The sequence below is a fragment of the Labrus mixtus genome, chromosome 20 (assembly GCF_963584025.1).
Source record: "Labrus mixtus chromosome 20, fLabMix1.1, whole genome shotgun sequence".
In the NCBI taxonomy this organism is placed as follows: Eukaryota; Metazoa; Chordata; class Actinopteri; order Labriformes; family Labridae; genus Labrus; species Labrus mixtus.
The window spans coordinates 19,469,110-19,492,701 of NC_083631.1; the positions used below are offsets into that span (position 1 = coordinate 19,469,110).

Genomic DNA, 23,592 nt, shown 5'->3' on the forward strand with positions numbered 1-23,592 from the left:
CTTCACTTAATTATTACATGCTACGGTCGATTACAGTAGATGCAACCAGGTCATCTGACTAATTATAGGACTCGTGAAACCAACTATCTGCCACAGTAATGTTACAGGTTTATGGGCATGAGTACTTATCAGAGCTTATCACTAACATTGAAGTTCTGTTGTTCAGTTAAAACAATTTAAATTTAAAATCAACTTTGATTCCATAGTTCAGTGTTTCCCAAAATGTGGGCCACGACCCCCTGGTGGTCCGTGTGGGTACTGCAGGTGGGCGGCGAGAAGACCTCAACCAAGCAGAAAAAAAAAATGATGATTTACCATGACTCAACAATTTAGGTGATAAGAAAGGCCTGTCACGACTTTTCTCGTACATTATAACATGTTATCTTTCTTGTGTGTGTCTACCCTGTTGTCATGTCTAATGATTTACCCTAATTGAGAAGGACAGCTGTATGAAACGTACTGGTCCCCTTCAGTTGTAGTGTGAAAAGTACAGATTTAAACAATGTGACATTTATTTGCCGAAAACCGACAGCCTCTAAAATTCTGACATAAACAATACGCTAATATAAAAAGCATTTAGTTGTGTAAACTATGAACAACAAAATAAACTGGTTTGGCAATCGGTCCCGCACAAGGCATTACGGGAAACAAGGCATGATGAGCTGTCACTAATGACTATCAAGAGGTTACCTCGGTCGGACATTACAGGTATTTTAAGGTAGTGGAGTTAGTCTATGCAGTACAATTTTTTAATTCCCCCCCCCCCCTCGCGTACCTGTCACGAGCAGGGTCTCCACAACTGCTCCCCAGGGAAACACACAGAGTCAGACGGAAAGAGGAAGACATTCATCCTTGATCTGCATGGATTGAAGTGTGACATCTCATTGTTAATAAGGATCAGGGTCGGAAATTAGCACCCATCACCCACCAAATAATCCTCATGTATAACTGTCTTTGAACCCATCTCATAGTGACGTTTCATCGTTTCAACACTATTTTTGAGCATTTTGATACATTGTCATTAATTATCAATGTATCAACAACATGTCGTTAATTATCTGTCCTCATCCTCCTCACGCGGCTCACCTGCTGAGGTGAAAACGATTTGACATTCTAACATGAGTTGATTGTTTGGGGGCGATTTTATAAACACACAGCTGATAAAGTGAGACGACAGCGCTGAGGCTTAAAGAGCAGAGACACAAAGAGGAGCTGCAGTGTGTATTTAGAGAGCTAAGTTTTCAGTGTGTTTTGGGGGGGTGGGGGTGGGGGTCTGCTTCTCCTCAATTCAGTCCCTTCAGCCCTGTGAGTAGAAGTTGATAAATAATACATTTGTTTGAGTTGTGTAACGGAAGTAGATACACATACCTTCCTTTACTAAACGTACTTGTTGGGTTACTTTCGGCTGAGGTGCTTTTTTTCCAGCTTGTTAGCAAGCTTTACCATACTGCTGATTAAAGCTGAAGAGGATGGGGATGTCTTAACGTCTGCTGGCATTTGTTCATAAACCAAATTATCGCGCCAAAAACCACCGAGCCAAGCTTCATTTAATGTCGTCGATTACAACATCCTGGTCCTCTGATCAAACAGAGATTGAGAAATCTCTTGGCATCAGAACGGTAATGGATCAACAACTCTTCTATGTGTTCTATGTATCATGTGGTATGCTGCCTTTCAAGCATTCACGATTGGCGTCCAACTAATCAATATCATCTTATCATACATTTTCCCAGATGAGAGGTTTGCCAATTTACTGCTGATCTGTCATGTTTTTGAAAAAACAAAATGGACCTGATGATGGCGCTAGATAAAATGTCTAAGCATCCCAAAAGCTGTATTGTCGTTTCTTGAGGAGGAAATGAATGTCTCCAGTTTCTTGACAATCCATCGAGTTGTTGTTGAGAAATTTAAAGAAGCAAACAAACACATCTGTACCTGGTTCTTCTGTTGCTTGAAGAGAAAAAATGTAGGGTTACCAAAGTCACAAGGATGCATCCTCTGGTGCACTATTCATTATATAGTTAGGATATTGATGTAGGAACAGACTAGCGGAGCCTAAGTTTTGCAACAAAAATTGCAATTTTAGAACCGAAATGAGAGGTTTATCAAGCGTGTCCAGAGGGCTGGCACGGGCACCCCTAGCAATGCGATTGGACAGCCTGGGTTGCAACCGAAAAGTCCTAAATTGTGATTGGCTCTTTGCCCTGTCAGAGGCGGGACTTATGTTAAAAAAAAAACTTCTAGGTAATTTTTGGGGGGATTTTTCTTTTTTAAATATCAAAGTAGCATATTTTCTTTTGTTTGTACTTTACATTCTAAATAAAAACTTTGGCCATCTATTTCATAAGACAGGTGCATGGGAAAGTAATTCACACGCAGTACTCTTTAAGTACTTTAAAATGTGACTTTCAACATACATCTTGTGTGTTTAAAAAGTTAAGCTAATATTGCAATTGTCCCGTGGTATAAAGCAGGCTAGATATTATTGGTGGGGTAAGAAAGGGTTAATGATTTATATTTATTTGTGTGTGTTTGTGCGCACATCACACTTCAGGCCAGCCCTGCATAAGTCAGTGCCCCAGTTGGGTCACCCCAGTCCAAAAAGTCTGGATACGCCCCTGTGTATTCAACTATTAAAGGTTATATTTTACAAAACACTTTCCCTTAAAAAAAATCTAAGAATCACAGTTCATATATCAATCATCAGAAACACACCTCTTCTTTAATTCATGTGCAGAGCATCAGGGAGGCAGCCATTGTTGATAATAAGGCCATTGTGACATTAATTACTCACTCATGGCCTGATAACATAATACCCAAGGTGCTCATTTAACCAGTGACTGTCTGCTCTCAAACTGGTTTTACAGGAAAGTGACTCTGGTTATATATGCAGTGGCCTGACTGTTGTCCTGGATTCATGTTTGCGGCTTGCTTGCAGTCAATGCTGTGTGGCGTTAGAAGTCGCAGTGTCTAACCCACGTGCGTGCACAAAGACAGCAAACATGGCGGAAAATTACAACGGAGGATCAGGGCCACGTTCATTTATTATTTTATTTTTTTATTTCGAGATTAAAGTCGCAAATTTACGAAAATAAAGTCGCAAATTTACGAGAATAATCTCATAAATTAATGAGTTCGAGACCAGCCTGCGCAAAATGATGGAAGTAGAACTCTTAAAAGTATTTTCCTCTGCAGACAAACTTCCTCCAAGTCAGTGTGGTTCTTTCTGCAGTATCTTCTTTTCAGGGTGCTGATATTTTAAAGACAATGTGAAGATGATGATGTCACAAAAGCACGTGTAGTTTCATATCTGCACAAGTAAAGCCCCAACACAACTATTTGTGTCTGTTATCAGTCTGCCTTGTTAAAGTGTCTCATGTGCAGAGCCAGTTTGTGTCCTGTTCATATCATTTTACAGATAAACAAGTTCTTGAAAGGTGAAGTGAAAACCTTTTACCGACTACACAAGGAAGTAGCCTATTTCCTTATTAGTGGAACCTTTAGGACAAGATGCTCCATGTTTGTCATTTGAGAACAGGATGCTGCTGCTCTTCTGATATAGATTAAAATAACAACTTTATTATTTTATTCTTTAAAGACTTTAAGAGTTCTACTTTCAACATTTTCACGCAGGCTGGTCTCGAACTCGTTAATTTACGACATTAAACTCGTAAATTTACGACTTTAATCTTGATTTTTTTTTTTTTTTTTTAAACGTGGCCCTGATCCTCCGTCGTAGAAAATGAGATGAAAAGGTGACTGATTATAAAGATGTAACTAAAGGCCTGTTCATGCTTCAAGCAGCTATGAGATGTTTTTACGTCGCAGTACAGTTTACAGTATATCTTTGCCAATCCCGTTCTGAACATAAAAGCAGTATAACCGGAGAAACCCCGATCTTACTTCCTCTTCAATATGTAATCCATTATTCTTCCAAGATTTTACCGGCAAAGTTTTATGATCTTTTGTTCTGCCTGCCGTGACTTACTTTGTTGGAATCTGACGAGCTGACAGCTGGTTGTCTGGTTTGTTTTGAAGGTCAAATCCATTAGAAGCAAAAGTCAATCAGAGCTGTAAAAAAAAATGGTTCGGTGCATCTCTAAACTTAATGTCAGCAAGCTTGAACTGTTTCCAAGTTTGAACAAAGGGAACTGTCAAACAAACAGTTCATCAACATGTAAATGCCTGCGGCTCACTGACAAGACAGAAACTCTGCAAGAATCACAAATGAGGTCATACTTAGACGATTATTTAAGGTTCAACACCTAATAGACCCAATTTATTATTTTTTTAGGATTATGAAGGCTTAAACTCAATCCATCACTGGTAGAGCAAACATCCTTAACAAACTACACTGAGGTGAACTCGAACCTGTCTGATGATTTTTGCAGGATGAGGATTTAAGTTTGAATTAAAAAAAAAAAAACAGACACACTGTTTTTGTTTTATCAACACTTTCATTTGAAACGGACATCAACACAAACTCATGAATGACAAATACATTAATAATAATAAGACTTCTGTCCCAACAGAAATGTTTAGACACAGATGTGAGGCCTCATTTACAAAAAAAAAAGCATCCTCATAATGATTTGGTCTCCCACGACAAAGAGAAAAATATTTAGAACTGGAGGGCTGAAGTCAAAAACCAGATATACTGAGAACAATCGTTGGCATCTCAACTGACATTTGTGACTTGACAGTTTGGTTTTTGGCACGAGTGTAAATAGTTTTCAACAGCGTCTGAAGTTCCCGTAAAATGCACAATGATTTTCTGTTTTGCTTCCTGTACAACGTAAAGCTCCAACTTGAGCTCTGATACCGCTTTCGAAGCCGTGCAAAAACAGATACATTTCAATAAAAAGATCCTTGTCTGGAACGGGCTAACTTCGGAGTGGGAATAGGATTCCTGACTCGGTGGGTGGGTATGGGGTTAACTGGGTAGGGCGGGAGAAGGCAGGAATGGGGTTTACAAAAGATAACCACAGTACAATGTCAACTGTATGTTTTCTTATCATCTGTGCAAACTAATAAATTGTTTGGATTTTGGAAGAAAAAAAAAAGATCCTTGTCTGTGAATATCGGCAATTAGCCTGGAGTTATCTTTTTTTCTATGCTCTTTATCTGTAAAAAAAAAAAAAAAAGAAAAAGGAAGAGACAGAAAACGTTGGGATGAGAGAGAGGTGGATGATACGCAGCAAAGGGCAGAGGTCGGATTTGAACCCATGACCGCTGCGACGAGGACTAGCCTCTGTACATTGGGCACGCAACAAAAACCCTAGGACTATCCGGCGCCATGGAGCCATTATTTATCGATGACAAGTCCTAAAACCTGGAAGTAAGTTAGCATTTGAGCGCCACGGGGGTCTAACGTCTAAAAGAGTCAATTGGGGATTTTTAATGTGTTTGTGGTTAAACGCCTGAAATAAGGTCTGTGGTTAACACAAGCTTAAGAGATGTTGGCGTTTTGTTAGACCACATAATGAATTTTTAAGGATGGCCGCTGCGTTTGAGACTTGATCATCCCTCTCAGTGCAGAGCGTTCAGTCCTGCAGTTAGAAAACAACAGACAATGACTTATCTGTGCTCCACTGAAACAGAACAGGGACTGGTTTTACAGGAAGTAAGATGATAAAAGGTAACTTTAAGAATGAGTCAACAACTTTTTCAAGGGGTTGATTCATCATAACGCCTAAAGGACTTGAACAAAAATGGTTCCAGGATTTTATATATCAGATGAGAACTTTTAGTTTCAAATTCAAGTGAATGAAATATCTTTGGGTTTCAAAACTGTGAGTCCTACAAAACGAGACGTCTTAAGACGCAACACTGGAGCTGATTGAGCTCCGTGTCTCTGATGTTTTGGGGATTGAATCTGTTGGGAGTGAAATTATCTGAAGATAAACCAAACAATAACCGAATGGTGTGATTTGCAACAGAAAATGAATCCATCCATTAGCTATACCGCTTTTCCCGTTCAGGGACGCGGTGGGGTTGGGGCCGATCCCAGCTGTCATTGGGCGAGAGGCGGGGTACACCGTGGACTGTTCACCAGTCAATCACAGGGCTGACATGTAGAGACAGACAACCAGCCGCACTCACTTTCACACCTACAGGCAATTTAGAGTCACCAACTGACCTAACGAGCATGTGTTTGGACAGTCGGAGGAAGCTGGAGGGGAATAGAACCAGGAACATCCTCACCGTGAGGCAACAGCGCCAACCACTACCAAAAATCTTAGAAAGGATTCTTAACAACTTTGCGGAGTCACTGTGACGTCAACGACAGATCCAGAGCTTCATGTGAATTTATTGGATATTCAGAAGAATAGAACATGGGTAAACTCTCTCTTACAGTCAAGATTAAAGATAAAGAAAATAACTTTGATTTCATAGATTCCTTCCATGACCAGCGTATTGTTTCCATGTTTTTTGGCATCATTGCTACCATGGTATCTCACGGCTGCAGCGGCAGCTACACATGTACAAAAGACGTCTGACAGTGACTGAACAGTAGCCGTCAAACAGGTTTTAAAATCCCCCAGGTTAGATAAGATCGGTCTAAATGAATAAGCAGTTTGTGAAGTTCAGCAGATCAGAGTTTGAACGTGATGCAGATCTGACATCCACAGCTACAGTTTGAGAAATGAAAAATATACTCTCCTCTTTTTTTGTTCAAATACTGAAATCTTCATTTTTTTTAATGTGAATTTGAAACAACATAGAAATGAAACATGAAGAAACGTAACAACAACAACAACACTTTCTAGAACACATTGTGTTGTTAGATGAACCCGCTCTGATTAGAGACGCCTTTTGTTGTGAGCAGCCCGACACGTTATGTTATGATCTTTATTTTCAATCAGCATCTTTATGAGTCACAACTGCTGGGTAGATGAGTAAGTGATCACAATCAGGGAATGTCAACAAATAGAACAATGAAATGATAAAGAATGAACTGTTTTGTGTAAAGAATGAACTGTTTTGTGTCCTAACAGCACCGGGAGTTGAATGTCGCGTCACATGCTGGCTATCCACACTTCATCTGTTTAATAATTCTTGACTCTGTGAGTTTCAGTTTCACCTGGCAAACGATATGACATCTTGTGCTTTTGTATTGAAGGTGGTGCTTTGTATTGAGGAGCAGTTGATTGAAATCACAACACACTGAGGCAGAAAAGGTTTTTCTCCGGTCTTGTTGACACGAGTCAGAGCTCAATATGTGGATATTATTAATGCACGACTGCCTCTCCACTTTTTAAAACAAGCTAACAAGCTCTGTTGAGTGAGAAAAGCGAGTGTCAGTGACGTGTAGAGCCCCCTCCTTCCTCGTTCCTCCTCCTTCTACGCGAGCGACAAAGAGGAAAATAGAAACGGGGTAAAAACGGCGCCACACCGTGCTGCTCGCGGGTAGTTTGGACACTCCGATAGGAAACAGTATATTAAGATGATTTTGCCGCTGAAGCTCTCTTGCGTCGCATGATGTTAGGACAGGCTTTAATCTTTGATCCTTTTATGAAAACTGAAAATAGAAACAAAAGTGTTTTCGTTGGATCATCAGAGTTGATGGTTTTCATCATTTACATCTCCAGATGTTCAGAACGGTTTTTAATTAATTGACACAAAGATAAATACTTTCTCTTGGTCCTCAGGTCAATTCACCTCACTCTGGTGGAAAAGAATTTTCTGACACAACTTCATCAAATATCAACGCGCATGGAGAGGTCAAAACGCTCCAGCAGCACTTGATGCACCCTGATGAAGGCCACAAGCCGAAACGCGTCGGATCTTCATACAAATGTTGCTGGACCGTTTTGACCCCTGCATGAGAGACGTTGTAATAACTGGTTTAGCTTCTTGTTGGAAACCTTCCTGAGAGTATTACGTTTCTGAGCAGGTTTGACAAGCATTCTGACAGAACGAGAAAAGTATATAGTCTGATCTGAAAAAGATTTGTCGCCTTTCCTTCAGATGAAACGTGACCCTGACATTGGTTTTGTAACTGAGGCCCCACGGAGGTGAAAAACCTTGAGAAATGAGTGACGTGAACGAGAGAAAGCAGAGAACAGGGATAGCCACATTTTTGTACACAAGGGATAGAATGAAGAAGTTGACAGAAGGTGTGAAAGGTTCAGGCTGGGTCCCGTTTGAAGGAGGGGGGTTAATTACACTGGTCTTTGTACTGAGGTGGGACTGTTTGTCCTCGACACACGCTTCAGTAAGGACGGCCTCGCCGCTCCTGTCTGCGGTCACCCCTGGAGAAAAAAACAAAAAAACACATCGATTACATCAGGGTGAACAGGTGTGTGCGTGCGCTTGAACAGTGAGGGGTTTACACAAATGATATGCTGATGCACAGGTATAAACCTCCGAGAGGCTGAGAAGAAGTGTTCATTTACGTCATCAGTTACAATGTAACCATGTCTCTGCCGGGGAGCAGTTTGTACTCTGATCAAGAAGAACTTCAAGGTTACACACACACACACACATAAGATGGGTTGGTTTCTCAAGTTTGGACTCTCCAGCTCTCTGTCCCTTCAAATGTCCTCTTTGTCAAGTCAAATTGTCCATGGTGCCAACTTACAGGTCCAAGTATTTTAAAGGTGTTTAAAAAAGAAAAGAAAAAAGTTGCTGCAGGGCCTCTAGAGCAGCACACGTTACCCCGATTGTAGGACACATTGTGTTTGTATAATAGACAAAATAAAAACAAAGAAACAAGGTTAAACTCTTTCTGTTCGGGCACATGCTGCAGCGTGTGTCAGATTAAATATCCGAGCGTCAAGTCATAAAGTTTCAGGAAGCAGACGACACAGACGACGGTGTTTGAAGGGGAAACATGGGACACATACTCTGCATTTCACTGGGAACACGACGGATAGTTTGTCATCTTCTGTCGGTATGCAAAGAAGGTTTTTGTCAAGCTTTAAGGATCTGACCACAGTAACTATGAAGTGGCAGGATCAGGAATTGTTCATTTTCCTTTGAAATGCTTTAATACTGCTGCAAAAAAATGCCATTTAAGTTCTGGTGTCACTATTCAATTTGGCTTTACAATGACTGAAACTCTGGTAGAAACCCACTTATATTGTGCAGTGCAGGCTTCATGTATAAGCTTTAAAGAACTGTGGATTTTATCTCCTAAAGTTGCATTCTGTTAAGAACACATTTATTAACAATTTAGAACGACCACAAGCTGTTTCAGTGTGTGAGTTAGCAGCTAACTTGGAATCTCAAAAGTCAAGCTTTTAGCCTTCATCCTTTTAGCCAATGAGAACTGTCTGATGGTGCGATTCTCACCTTGCGTCCGTCTTTCCCGGGCTGTATCCTCCTCCCCGGTCACCGCCTCGGCCCCCTCTGAAGCCCCCACGGTCCCCTCCTCGGCCCCTGAATCCTCCGCGCTCAAATCCACCCCGGCGCTCTCCTCCGAAACCGCCTTAAAGCAGAACAAGAGATTTGGTGACAATTTGTAAACAGCTGACAGAACGCGTGTGCTTTTATTACTTTCTGACCCCAGGGTGAGAAAACAAACCGCACAAAAGGTTTCTTTACTGCTGCAGTCAGGTACAGCTTTGTTCAACAGCACAGTGCTCACTGATGACTCACAGTAATTAAAGCTTTCTCTTTTGTATGATTGCGGTTTAGGCGTTTCATACAATGGACTCATAAAAACCAATTAATAGAACACAGACAGCGTGAAGTGTTTATTCAAAGGCTATTCTCTGTTAATACTTAATTCTTTATCCAATCATTAATGAAGGAGAAAGTTCTGTAAGCAGCTGAAGGAGGGACCGTTTCTCCAGTAGAAAGTACTGAAGAACAAAAGAGACTTTTAAAACCTGGACAAATTTATCCAATTAAAATAATTACTCTTTAAAGGAGCAATATGTAACTATGTAAGCTTTTAAAACATTGGCACATACTGGCTGCTGTGATGTTGTCAGAGAAGCCAGCACTTCAACATAACATGTTTCCTTAATGTCTGATGATAAATTGAGATCATACATCTTGCTCCTTTAAGATAATATCTTTATTATTACTGACTAAAAATGGAAGACTTTGAAATAGCATACAGGAGTCACCTCTCTCCATCGGGGACATCCCACATTCATCCTCAGGTTTAGGGTCTTTGCACTGGTTGCACTCGTTACGCCACGAGAAGTTCAGGTTGCCACAGTTGCTGAGGAGACATTTGTAGAAGGAACAAAGGTCAATGAAAAAAACACTTTTTCATTAGTTTTATACTTTGTGTGAATAGCCAACTAGTCTGAATTGAAATCTGCCTTTAATCATCTTTGAAGTTGCTAGAAACATCCCTACTTTTTGCTTCATAAATACATACATATCATTTTACAGCTTCATCTTTATCCATATAAACATATCTTTATCCGGGATATGCTGACAGTATTTCATATGGGGATTGTTTCAGCGTGACCACTGCACTAACATTTAATCAAAGATATACAGTCTAGTATAATCGAGGCTGTGCAGCTTCTATACACTCTATCTCTTTCCCCATCCATCTACAATCGATAAGTTGGATCCCCGATTCCTAACTTACGGGTTTGAACACTTCCAGTCCCCAGCTCTCTGCTGTCCTCCCCCACCTCCACCTCCACCTCCACCTCCTCTTTCTCCAACTCCTCCTCCGCCGCCACCCCCATTGCCTCCTGGGAAACCTCCACCTCGACCTCCACCAAATCCACCACGGCCCATTGGAGCTGTGTCACAAAGTCAAAGGAAAACCACTCAGACCTTCAGTTAAACACTTGACAGGTGATGCCGTTTTAGGAATAACATCGGAAGTGTTCGAGTCCATGCAGGTGTTCAGGTTATATACATTAAATGAGATCTTGTGCTTTTTTATCTGCTCAGCTATCAGCTGTTTTAAAAAAAATGTGCGCGTGATTATAAGACGGTAAACAGGATGATGATATGGTCATCAGTGGTTAGAACTTTCTCATCTGCTTTTACTCTCAACCTGAACTGAAAACAACTTTAAAAAAACAACACAAACAAACAGACTTACTACCTCTTCCTCGACTGCCCCTCATGCCACCTCGGCCTCCAAAGTCAGCTCTGCGGGTGGCAAAAGATACCTTGATCGGATTTCCATTGAAGTCCTTACCTGTTGAACAAAGACATCCTAAGTTATACTGACCCCGGTATGGTAGGTATGTTATTATAAGAGTTAGGTGTAAATAATTGATGAATGAGAACAACCGACCATCAAACCAGTCGATCGCAGCTTTAGCTGAGGGCGGATCATCGAATGAAACCGTGGCTTCCCCCTTCAGCTTCCCGCTGTCTCTGTCTGTGTACAGGTTTATCATGGGCAGGCCGGTCTTCTTGTTAATCTAAAAGGATGGCCCGAAGGAGACGGCAAGGACAATTATATAAAATAAAAATAAAAAACATCAATGAATGTTTATAACATGAGCAGTGAGAGCTACCTTAATGATCCCAATCTGTTTAAAGAAGTCGGCCACTGATTCCACAGTGTAGTCGTCTCCCAGGCCTTGCACGAAGATGGTGTTGTTATCAGAGTTATCCTGGTCTTGCACTATTGGAAGACGAATCAAAGAGATGTAAATAAAGCAGCTGAAATACAATCATCCTATTGGGTTGTTTTTGAAAACATGCAAGTTCACAATCAGCTTTAAACATACAGCTGACACAGTCGTCCCATTGGAGCGTTCATCTGATGAATACACTCACACACTTTGGCAAAGAATTTGTAATTTCATAGAAGAGATAAAGAAAACTCTATCCATGAGAAGAGGTTAATTCCCCTTCATTTCAATCTAACATGGGTCATCCATGGGAGGGTAAAGAAAACCCTCTTTTTTGACAAGTCTTTCTCATGAAAAGACCAAGAAAAGTGATATCTGTTGGAGGAAGTCAAGAAAACCATTACGATGACCAAGAAGATGAATTGGAGTTGTCAAGAATTTGTGTGGCTCACGTAGACGGTTGCAATAGATACTAGTGACTGAAATAATGTATGAATGGCTGAAAAATGTTAAGCGTAAGACTGGCCTAATGAAACATGTCTAAACTTACTATAGCCTGGTCCTCCATGTCCCAGGTCTCTTGGTCCTTGAAAAGGACAAAAAAAAAAAAACGAAACAGAAATTAGTGTTGGAAAAGCAAATGCATACCTTACATTTACCCACAAAGTCTTTAAACATTGATTTTATTTTCTCTCTCCATTAGTGTACCATCATTAAGACCCTAGTCACTTTTTACCCGGGGATATGATCAAGGTACCTTCCATGACCACAGAGCTTTCATAAAAACAAGATGGTGCAAAATATTGAGACTACTTTCAGGTCGATTTTGAACACAAGAATAACCATCATGCATGGAATACCATTCCAATAGTTTAATTTGTTTTGATCCATGAGGTAAACCCAGCCATTTACAATGCTATGAAACATCATTAAGAGCCACAGGAATGATGTTTACAACATTCAACAAGTAATTGCATTCTTCTTGATGCATTTCTTGGTACACTATGATTCTTTCCTTTCCAACAAAGATTTCCAACTCTCAGAACCAATACCCACACAGGTCAAAAGAATTCCTTTTTATAACCCAACTGATAACCTTGACAACTTACATGGTGAGGAACACCAAGTTTGTCGAACCGAGAGCTTGAAAGACTTACAATATTTTGGTATTTTAGTTAAACAGGCACACCTTCCCCATTCGGAAAACCAACCTCTCTTCTGTTGAAGTTTGAGAAATTAACTTGAAACAACTTAGAAATTCTTTGGTGTGTTACTTCAAATACCAACTAACTTGTTCCATCTGCAGCTTGATTAATCAGATTCCCCAGAATTGGTGTGAAAGCTCCATCTTTAAAACCTATCTTTGCATTGTCACCAGAAGCCAAAGCCAAATGCCTTGAACCAGGCAGACCCCTTTTTTTCCAGCATCACAGAAGTTACCAAAGGAAAGGAATTATTCTTTTTTTTTTACTTAAAAGAAAGTCTTTCCATTGACTAACAATACAGTATTTGTCTTGGCACAAAATGTGGATGACTCATTATCGTTTACACAAAAACTTTAATTGGTTTGTGGTGTTGTGCAAACGATGAGTCACCTTTCTCATGAACACAGTCACTTTAACCAGAGTGTATAGGTAACAGTGTCTAGATGGTGTACCAGGTGTCTAAATGTGGTTTTCTAGAGGATTTTACAATGTCAAGAACTTAAGTTTTTTTCATCTTCTTTCTATACATGTATTGGGTTGTAAATTGTATTGAATTGTTAATACAAAAGGAACTTTTCCCCATAACTTGATGTGACATGTATTTTAGATTTTTTTTTCTTTCCAGCAGCATGTCCATTTTCTGTATCGTCTCACCTGTTATCATTGATTTTGTGGGATTTCCAAGTATTCAGTTGAGAGAAGTTTAGGTATAATGAGTGCTTCAAACGACTTTTCAAACCTACTCCAGTTCTGTGATAAGCATCCAAAAAGGTGTCAGCTTAAAGTGGTATGATGACTTGTCTACTCAGAACCATAGAGCTCTACAGCGACTGGTCGACCACCAGTTTTACAGGAAACACATTGCAGGACATTCACTCAGAGTACGTAGAATTATAACCACAGAAATAGACTATTCCAGCTTCTACTCGGCTGGCAGATGTATTTGTATACACACAAGGCCAATGCAAATAGACCCAGTATAAGCATATTTCCATCAGGCCAGGGATGGCTGATCCTATATCTCTGTTTGTCGAGCACATTGTCCTCTGTGAATCTTTTGCTATTTGCACAATGTTTTGTGTGCAAAATAAAAGATATAGTGACAAACTGCATAGTTAACCCTTTTATATAACGCTTTGGTTGGATACACATTTAAGACTTAAATAGCATCGTTATGGTTCTTAATTATTCTCTATACATACTTTGTGTTTGTAGTCTATAAAACCTTTGAACTACCAACATTGTGCAGTATATAATTGCAACGGCTCAGATTATATCTTAAATCATTTGGCAACCACTTCAACCACGTTAATCATCATATCACCTTTTTGTAAATGTATTCGATCATAGAGCTTTTTTTCTTTTTTACTTGCAATAGAGAAAGACAGTAAGTTATCACCCAAAACATAACCTCCAACAGATTTGATCAAGTTAAATACACTCAGTGCGTCGAAACGTTGGTCCTTTGCACTTTTATTAAATTTGCCTGAAGTAATTCATGTGCTTCAGTATTTTCTTTGGATCCTGTCTGAGAGGAGGAGGCCACTGAATTATATCTTTCGTATGTTCAAAAAGGACTCTGGATTAAGAAACAAATGTTCCTTCCATTAACAGAACAATGTGAACGGCATTAGGTTGCATGTTATCCACATTTTTTACTCCAGGTATACAATCAAACCAGTTTGTGCTTTTCAACTCTCATCTCTTAATCCAAATCTTCGGCAGAGTTTTGACCACCTTTCTTTTGGGAGACAAAGCTGCCCATTGTTACACCATAGGTACACAATTATTATTTCATCAGTTTTGAAGTGATGCACAACCTGAACATGAATCATGTTCCATACCGGTAACTGTTATCCCTCATTTCTTCTGTTTCAGTTTGAAACCCCTCATATGGTCTTGTGACTCGCAGACCACCAGACAATAGCTCTGAACACTCTTCAAATTCAATAACCATGAAATTCCAACGCCAAAGATGAGAGGTACATGTACAGCCATTATGCACCATTTAACTCCCTCTGCTGGACATTTTCAACCTCTGTACAGAGAACACTTTCTGTAACCTGAGACGGTCATGCATTCAGAACACAACTAAACACAGTGATGTCCTTACCTGTTGGGCTGTGCCACTGGAAATATTTATCACAGTCTATATTGTGCAACAAAAAACTAAAGTTGAAACGAAATAACTCTTAAGAATATGTTTAAAGTTATGAGATACCCAACAGCTGGAACCATCGTTCTTTCTTTTTGGGTTTTTTTATTCCCGAAAAATCAGTGCATAATTACACTTCTGCAAGGCCTTAAGTTATTTCACAAACCACCGACTACATTACCTTACATTTTACCACTACTTTTATCCCCTCCATTTAAGCTTATTCACTTCAAACACAAAACCCTTTTGTTTAAGTGTTTTTCTTGTCACTTACCACCAAACTTATTGAATCCTCCACGATCGCCCATTCTGATGAGGAGGAAGAGAGAAACGACACGCATTGGAGGATGGTGCTGACAGGGATTTCCCTCATTGGGTTGTGGGTAACCTTCCCTCTCAGAGTCACCCAGTTAAACCCACCCCTCTACATTTGGCATTTGGCTTACTGTACCCATACCTAATCTTGTTCAGAGCTCATCAAATACACATTAAGGACATGAGGCCAGTTTAAAGACCTTGTCGTGGTGTGTTCACAGACAGCTGAAATTTGGCCATTTTTACCTTCAAGTAGCATCAAGTCTTTGAGCGACTTGTAGGTACCCATTTAATTTCATTGTATAACTTTTTTTTTCTTAATTTAACCAACGCCAACATTACGACCTTTAACCCCTGGATGGATGTTGGGTATTGCTTTAGGTCTCAGACAACCTTTACTTTTACACCAATTGCAGAAAATCCCATAACAGATGCTTTTTGAGGCTTTTCTCACCACGTCCCAAATTTTGCCCAAGTTTTTGGGCTCTCAAGCTACAGAAAGACTAAAGAATGTCTCTAGACTTTCCCCACTTTGCATTTTCCAAACTGATGGCTTAAGAGTAGAAAGCCAGCCTGTAGAGAAGGTAAAGCCTAGGAGAAGATTCACAGATTGATTAAAGCAGAGAATGACACAGAAATCCTGCAGGGGTCGTTTGGGAAGGGGTGGGTGACAGGTGACAAGGGCAGGCGATGGTAATGTATTTTGGCGTCTGAAGGTGAGTTCAGACCAAAAAGCAAACCTGTAGTTGTTGTGAGGCGCAACTTCATACGAGGTAATGCAAGAATGAATCAGTTACATAAGAAAAAACGTGTATGACTCTGTGTTGCTAAAGCCTATCCGTGTTGAGATTCTTATGACATCATGAAGTTGCATCAGAAATGGTTTAATATCATTTTACAGATTTTGTATATCAGAGAAGCTGTAATCAAGGGACACAATTTTGATGGAAGCGTTCTGGTTTCCGTTTTTGTTCAAATGAGTATTGTCCAAAAGTGTTTCAGAGGGCTTTGTTTGGCTGTATGCAGAAAAGCAGACTATGTAGAGAGAAAAAGAGGCGAACACATGGACAGTTGTGCTATCCTCAATCACCTGATGAAGATTTATTTTATCATAAAGACATCTGGATGCAAGTGCAGCTTACAATCTGCTCTACAGCTCCACTTCCATTTACGTTAGCTGATGGGTTCTGAGACCGGAAATGGTCGCTTAGAGCTCCACTCAAAACTCAAGCATTAAAAAGTTGTTTGCTTTTCCCATCTTTCAACCACACTTTGCAAGATGAAGTTATTTCTGCATTGTGTCTAGATCTTTTTTGTAATTAATGCACATCAGCATCACATCCCTTGTGACTATGTAGGTACAGTAAAACTGCTGAACACCAGAGACAGATAAACAGATGTTCTGAAGCTGACATGAAATGCCAGTGGTCAGTGTCCATCAGAGAAATCCTGGCAATGATCCTTGCTAAATCCTCACCAAACTGGACACTGGTCAATAGCTTGAAAAGGCAGTAAATGTATATGGCCTTGGATTGTATAGACTACTAAAATATGCTTTAATACTTCATGTCGCATTCACACACTCACAGCAGACACTGCTACATAAAGTGACTGTCAGTATTAACAAATCCTATTAGTACACAATCACACAATTCTTGGTTCTTGTGTCCCACAGGAGACCTCAAATTTGACTGGAGGAGGTTGGGGACTGATACCCCTGACCATTCAGTTGAGAGACTACCTACTGTACCACTGAGCCACAGCCACCACAATCCTAGACACAGTTCTTGGAAAGGGCAGTAAAACTTGACGATGTGCCTCTTGATGATGTCATGAACCCCGACACCACTACTTTTGGGCCTCTTGCATAGCATCACAGCAAACATTTGTGGGTTGGGTTTGGTCAACACATAATCACACTCAACGCAGCCTGAGTAATTTTTGGTAAAAATTAACTTTGCTTTAGGTCTGAACAAAGTTGCCATTTTGGTAAGTTTTCACGTAAAAGGGACACCATTTGGACTCTTGAGTTTGTAGAGGCTCACTGGCCAAGCTAGCTGAACTGTTAGCACATCTTTCAATAGCAAGGGTACAAATGTAATTATAAAATAATTAGTTGTGATGGTATGTGGGTTAGTTAGGGAAATTCTATCTAACCCTTAACTTTCAGTTTAAACTCCCACACTTCCTTAGTTCTTGCCTTCGCAAACAGTATAAACATTTCATAAAGTCAAGCCATCACATCTCATACACATCTGGTTAAAGGGGGGGAAGGGCACAAGCTGCTTTTCAACTGAATTGTTCTTAAATTTTAAACCAACATCATTATCAAACTAGTTTAAAATGCAATGCTTCCGTTCAACAACACATGTGGAAAGTGGACGAGTCTTGCTCAGTGTCTACTTAAAAGGATGCCATGAAAATGCATTGAGTAGTAATTTGCAAAGTAGATTTAATTGTAGCTCATGATGAATGAGGGTAAATTGAACGAAATGGCCAACGTAAAACCTCCGAAAACAAAAGCAACAACTTACCAGTTTGTGCCTCATAGATTTTCCCAGCTGATGTTACTCTTGTTTTAAGATCTATTCATGCAATTTTCCTCTCCTCCTCAGTCATTCCATGTTAATGTATGGGCAATATGGAGCTATGAGTTAACCAAAGTGTGCTAACAGTAGCCTGCTAACACAACAATGCAGGGTGGACAATTTTGTCCACCGCTTGCACTTTTATGGTGCTTTTATGGTGCGTTCTAAATCATAACTCCTTTGTGCGAACGCGAGTGGAAAGGGAGGTGTCGCTGCAGGAGAGCGGAGGCTTCAGAAGAGCGGAGGCTTCAGAATAGTGGCAGTGTCACCAAACAGCAGTTTGTTTTGGTTTAATGCTGGTGCTCAAGGGCGACATCTACTGGATCAAAAGTCGCACATTCTTCCTTTAATAGACAACTTTAAATTGTATAATTCTACTTATTTCATCACGTATATCGTTCATTCACGAGTTTGAAGAAAAATAAAGTTGGGTGAACCATCTGTTTTGATTGCTTGTCAGAGGGATTCTTATTTTGACAAATGTTCTCAACCTGTGTTAAGAGCGGCATGTTTAGTTTTCCTAGTAAACGCACCATACACTCCATCCAGTCAAACCACCATGATAAACCCCCAACATGTGGTTACGTGTTGCATCTCAGTGGATGTTTTCTTTAGTCGTTTTACATTTTAAGAAGTGACAAAAAACACTGATTGGGAAGTCTAGATGTCTGAATTCACCGTTGTAACTAACTTAACTTTGATTAAAATGTAATTTCTCCCCAATACCTAACTATGTTTTCACTTTTTGTTCAATGTAAAGAATCAATGAACTTTTCCTTAAGTGTGGTTGTGTGGGAGGGTCATGTTTTTAATATATGTCATTTTTAAACAGAGACATGTGAACTTTTAAATCTGTTAGCCATGCTCAGGCCTTCAGTGAACTGACTGACTTCAGCACCAACAGGTTTATCCTGGTTCAGGTCGTAGAGCTGTTTTCCAGGCTTCTCTTTCAGTGCTTCATATGTATCATGAGGTTGTTTTTTGTATCTTTGCACATGTTCCCAGTGTTTTCTGTTGAGTTTATATCGATGTGGACTCTGAAGGTGTAGTTTCAGACCAGCTTTCAACCACAGGGATCTACATTTTAGACACCAAACTGCAACATGATGTGATCCACTGGACATTTAAAACACCACCTTCATTTTGTGCTATAGGAACTACGCTCTGAACATTTAGATTCATGTTGTACACTCCTGTTGCATTGCTTGCTTTTTAAGCAAGTTTTGACACACCAGAATTCACACCACAGTTGCTTTATAATGTAGCTACAAATGTGTAGCGGTCCTCCATATGTAGGTTTCAAACTGTTAATGTGCATTACTGTGTTCAGATTTAGAGCACTTTCATAAGTTCGACAAGTACTAACACTAACACTCACCCCATGCCACCTCGACCTCTCGGTCCACCTCTGCCCCCTCGGTCAAAACCTCGATCATATCCTCCGGCACCGCGACCTCCAAATCCACCCCCACGGCCCCTTCCACCACGGGCATCCTGACCTCCATAACCTCCATCAGGGCCACCGTAGCCTCCACCCCCTCCGCCACTCATCGGAGGGCTTTCGTCACCATAACCTGAGAGAGTTGAGAGAAACTCAGATGTTAACAGATTTACCTGTTACAAAGTGCAAGATCAACTCTGAATAACAAAGCTGCTTTATAAAATAAAAAACTGAAATATATACATATATAATTTGCAGTTTTAACAACTCTTCCCTATAGAAACTAAAACATACAACTAACTTAGAAAAAGTCAATAGAAACCAATCCCTTACCTCCACCTTGTCCATACTGGCTCTGTTGATTGTAGCTCTGTGGAGGGGGAGAGTTGTAGCTGGGGGGCTGGTTGTGGTGTCCTCCTCCGTGTTGGGGTGGTTGTGGGTGGCTCCCGCTGCCCCCATAGCCGCCTGTGTGACCTCCACTGCTGCCATAACCACCTCCACTCTGCCCACTGCTCGGTGGCTGGTTGTAGCTGGGAGCCTGCGAGCCACCTTCATAGCTGTTTAAGGTTAAGGAGAGAAGTTTTGTTTTTATTTTTTTCATTACTTTTTCTATTCTGTTCTACTATTTTACAGTTTGGTATGAAGAAAGTTAGTACTAGTTGGCATAAAAAAAGGCTTTAAAGAACGAAGGTTTTTAAGAAGCAGAAGGTAATTTTGTCTCACCCTCCAGAGGATGAAGGGGGAGGCTGCTGCTGCTGGCTGTATCCAGCGAAGGATGACTGCTGGTTGTAGCCCATGTTGGAGGACTGGTTACTGTTATAGCCTCCAGAACTATAGGACTGACTGGGGTGATTATAACCACCACCCCCACCACCTCCTCCTCCCTGATTAGAAGATGGTGAACTATATCCTGGGAGAAAAGAGGAGACACGACATGCAGTTCAAATGTATACTGCCATTTTTATGCAACAATAAATCGTTGTGGGTTCAGACAAGTACTCCTCTACCTGACTGGGGTTGACCATAGCTGCCATATCCTCCCTGGTTGTAGGAGCCAGAGCCGCTATCAGAGCTCTGGTTGTAGCCTCCATATCCCTGCTGGCTGTAACCTTGGCCAGAGGACTGCCCATAACCCTGGTTAGCACCACCACCTCCACCACCTCCACCACCACCACCACCACCACCTCCACCATAGGACCCATAGCTGCAAGCAGGTAAAAAGAAAAGAGAAGAGTTTGTATAAAATATGAACAGACAGCTTAAAAATGTAGTGGATAGAATAAGCAATTTACCATACATGTCCAAGATATAACATAAAAAAACAATTAGAGCAATTAAATACAAGTGAGTCATATAAATCTCCTCCCACCCACAATGGCTGTCAAACTCTTGTTTAGAGTTACAGTACTTACCCCTGGGCAGATGTTTGGGAATAATCTATGGAATAAACAAAAACAAATGTTAATACTAATACAACACCTTTAGATTGCAATTGTACGGTGGCTGGGAAGTGCAAAGCAAAATTACAAATGTGAGACAAATTTACATTTTGAAAAACACATTTACATTTTATAAAACAAATTTACAAGATGTGAAACACTTTTACAATCGATGAGACAAATTTACAAACGTCAGAATCTTGACAAAATGGGAACGTACCAAATGTCGGAAGTGACCCGGAAGTGATCGAGTGAGGGGGTAATTTTGTTTGTTTTGTTTTTGTAGCGGTGCATTCCCTTTCCGTCAAGATTCTGTCGTTAGTAAATTTGTCTCAGCGATCGTAAAAGTGTTTCACATCTTGTAAATTTGTTTTGTCCTTGGTAAGTGTTTTTTGGTTTTGTTTCATAATTTTTCAAAATGTAAATTTATCTCTCACATTTTGTAAAAGTGTTTAACACTTTGTAATTTTGCTTTGCACTTCCCAGCCACCGTACAATAGGCATTTGACAGGGACATTGTTTACAGCCACTATCCCTGTGTCTATATAAATAGACACTTTGCATACTTTTTGACTATGGCTAAATAAAACCATCACCTTCAAGCACATATGGGAAGGACAATTAAACAGGTGAACACCAACATCATCTGTGTGTGTGTGTGTGTGTGTGTGTGTGTGTGTGTGTGCTGGGGGGGCGGGGCCGTCTTCAGAAACTGGGTCAGATACACAGCAGCTACCTAGCTAGCTAGCTGATGCCACTAGACGGTTCAGCTTAATAATAGCAGGTTAACTGAAACTACCGATAGCAACTGTCTGCTAACAGTAAACATGTCGGTGTTAGCTCGCCGGTAGAAATGCTTTGGGGTCATTCGGTATTATAACCGGAGTCATTCGTGACGAAAACAACATTGCCAGTTCAAGCACTGCCTGTAATTTCACATACATTGAAGTAGCAGGTTAATACATGACATTCAACGACCTCCGAGTTATCAACCAGCTAACTAGCTTCTCATCACTAGCTTGTAACCGGTAACGTTAAATACTGGTGGCGATATTTCTTCATATAAGCAAACTAGTGTTTTTCGACATTGTTATCGTTTTTTAAGCACGTAATAATATTGTGATGTTTTTCTCACCGTTTGACGACATTACGAAGACCGAGAAATAGCCGTCGACTTTACTCAGAGTCAGTGTGTTGTTGTTAACGGACGGACTGAACCGGGGAAGATGAAGAAACACCGGCGGTCCCTTTGACAGTGCACTCATGCAGTTCCTCCTCCGGCCGAAAGGGGGCGGGCTGCAGCCTCCTGCGTCTTCTTATCAATAATACAGAAATAGATCATGACATTTTCTCAGCTAGATTGCAAAAATGATGTAGGAAATACAATAACCAGGCGAGATTATATATTTTTAACAGCAAAGCAACTTGTCATCTCTTCTACATTTTTAATTAAATTATGGTATTTACTCCAGTATATTTAACAATTAGAATTACAGGTTACTTTCACATAAAAAATACAAACATTTGTTTGTAATATAATACAGCATCCTTCTTAAATATTCACAGCCTATACAAATACTTTACTTTGCAATTTTTGGTGATTAAAGTAGATTAATTATTTTCTTTCTTTTTTCTTTTATTGATTGAAATTTCTGTTTTTACACTCTGTTAACACACACATAGGCTGAAATATACACACATGCACAAACAGGATCCTATGGACATGCACTAATGGAGAGATGTCAGAGTGACGGAGCTGCCCACAGCGGGCGCTCCTGAGCTGATGGTGGGTAGGTTGTTTTGTGCCTTGCTCAAGGGCACCTCGGCAGTGCTCAGGAGGTGATCTGGCACCTCTCCAGCTACCAGACCATCTTCCATATTTGGTCCGCACCGGGTCTTGAGCCGGCGACCCTCCGGTTCCCAACACAGGTCCCTACAGACTGAGCTACTGCCGCCCCAGTATGTGATGGTATTAAATAATAATGCCACTTAATAGAGTTTTTCTGCGTTTGTAGGGTAGTACCATAAGAGGAGGACATCTCTACGTTTGAGCACAAGTTACTTCCTCCAAAAAAAAGTTTGGATACTTGTGTTTATGACTAACTGTCAAATCTTACAGTCCCACTATAAAACTAATTCCTAATCCTATATGTATCATGTCACTCTCTATATGGTAATATAGGAGTCATAGGAAAAATACAACGCTTCCCTCTGGATTTTGGAGGAGCAGAAGAACAATGTAAAATAGGTATAGGTGTTGTACATTTAGTTAACTTTCACTTCTAGCTCTTGTTTCTAAAGATTTTGAGTTGATGCAGAATAAGTATGACTATGCTCACTAAACTACAATCTAAAGTTTGCAGCTTCTGAAGTTCTTGAAAACAGACTTATTTATTAACACTTCAAAAGTAAACATGGAAACATTAATTATGTTTATGTATGAAATTCACTCTGCAGTGTTGTTGTTTTCTCATCACCATGGCAGCAAAGTCTCACACAAGCAACCAGACTTTCCCCAGGTGAGTGAAAACCGAGCTGACGACGAAGCAGTCGTTACTGAAACCTAATTTCATCATGTGGGTTTCATTTTTACTTTATTCTTCACTTTTCTGTGTGTTCTGGGAAATTTCAATTTTACTTTTGTATGTTTTACTTGGAGAGAGCTACATATCTCCAATATGTGCTTCAGTCTACAACAGAGAAATGCCTTTATTTGATCTGAGATTCACAGCAGGGCCTTTGCTTCCATTTTTTCTGCTTAATGTACTTTATCACAAATAAAAAAGCAACTGAGGCTGCCGGTGTCAACATGAACCCTCTGATGGACGGTGACCACAGGTTGGCCCTTCATGCTAAGCAGTGCCACAGCGGCTCAAAGACATCCAGACCCAGGCATCTGAATCAGAGCAGCATTAGCTTTGGTGACACGGTTTGCAGCT

At 40.4% G+C, this 23,592-nt stretch overlaps 1 protein-coding gene across 4 annotated transcripts; it reads right to left on the reverse strand.

Moving 5' to 3' along the window:
* Positions 1-6,292: 6,292 nt before the first annotated feature.
* fus (FUS RNA binding protein) lies at positions 6,293-21,922 on the reverse strand. 4 transcript variants are annotated; one of them, XM_061026245.1, is made up of 15 exons: positions 21,789-21,922; positions 20,627-20,651; positions 20,222-20,418; positions 19,938-20,124; positions 19,548-19,771; positions 19,152-19,347; positions 15,145-15,179; positions 12,061-12,096; positions 11,451-11,560; positions 11,225-11,354; positions 11,027-11,125; positions 10,559-10,718; positions 10,080-10,177; positions 9,298-9,433; positions 6,293-8,255 (listed from the first exon to the last, which is right to left on the reverse strand). In XM_061026245.1, exons 1-15 carry the CDS (start codon positions 21,916-21,918, stop codon positions 8,216-8,218), a joined length of 1,803 nt encoding a protein of 600 aa, XP_060882228.1. In that variant the 5' UTR covers positions 21,919-21,922; the 3' UTR covers positions 6,293-8,215. The 4 variants fall into 4 exon arrangements, with proteins under 4 accessions (XP_060882228.1, XP_060882226.1, XP_060882227.1 ...); XM_061026243.1 differs by having other exon boundaries at positions 10,071-10,177; XM_061026244.1 differs by having other exon boundaries at positions 10,071-10,177; positions 11,030-11,125; positions 21,789-21,921.
* Positions 21,923-23,592: the final 1,670 nt, after the last annotated feature.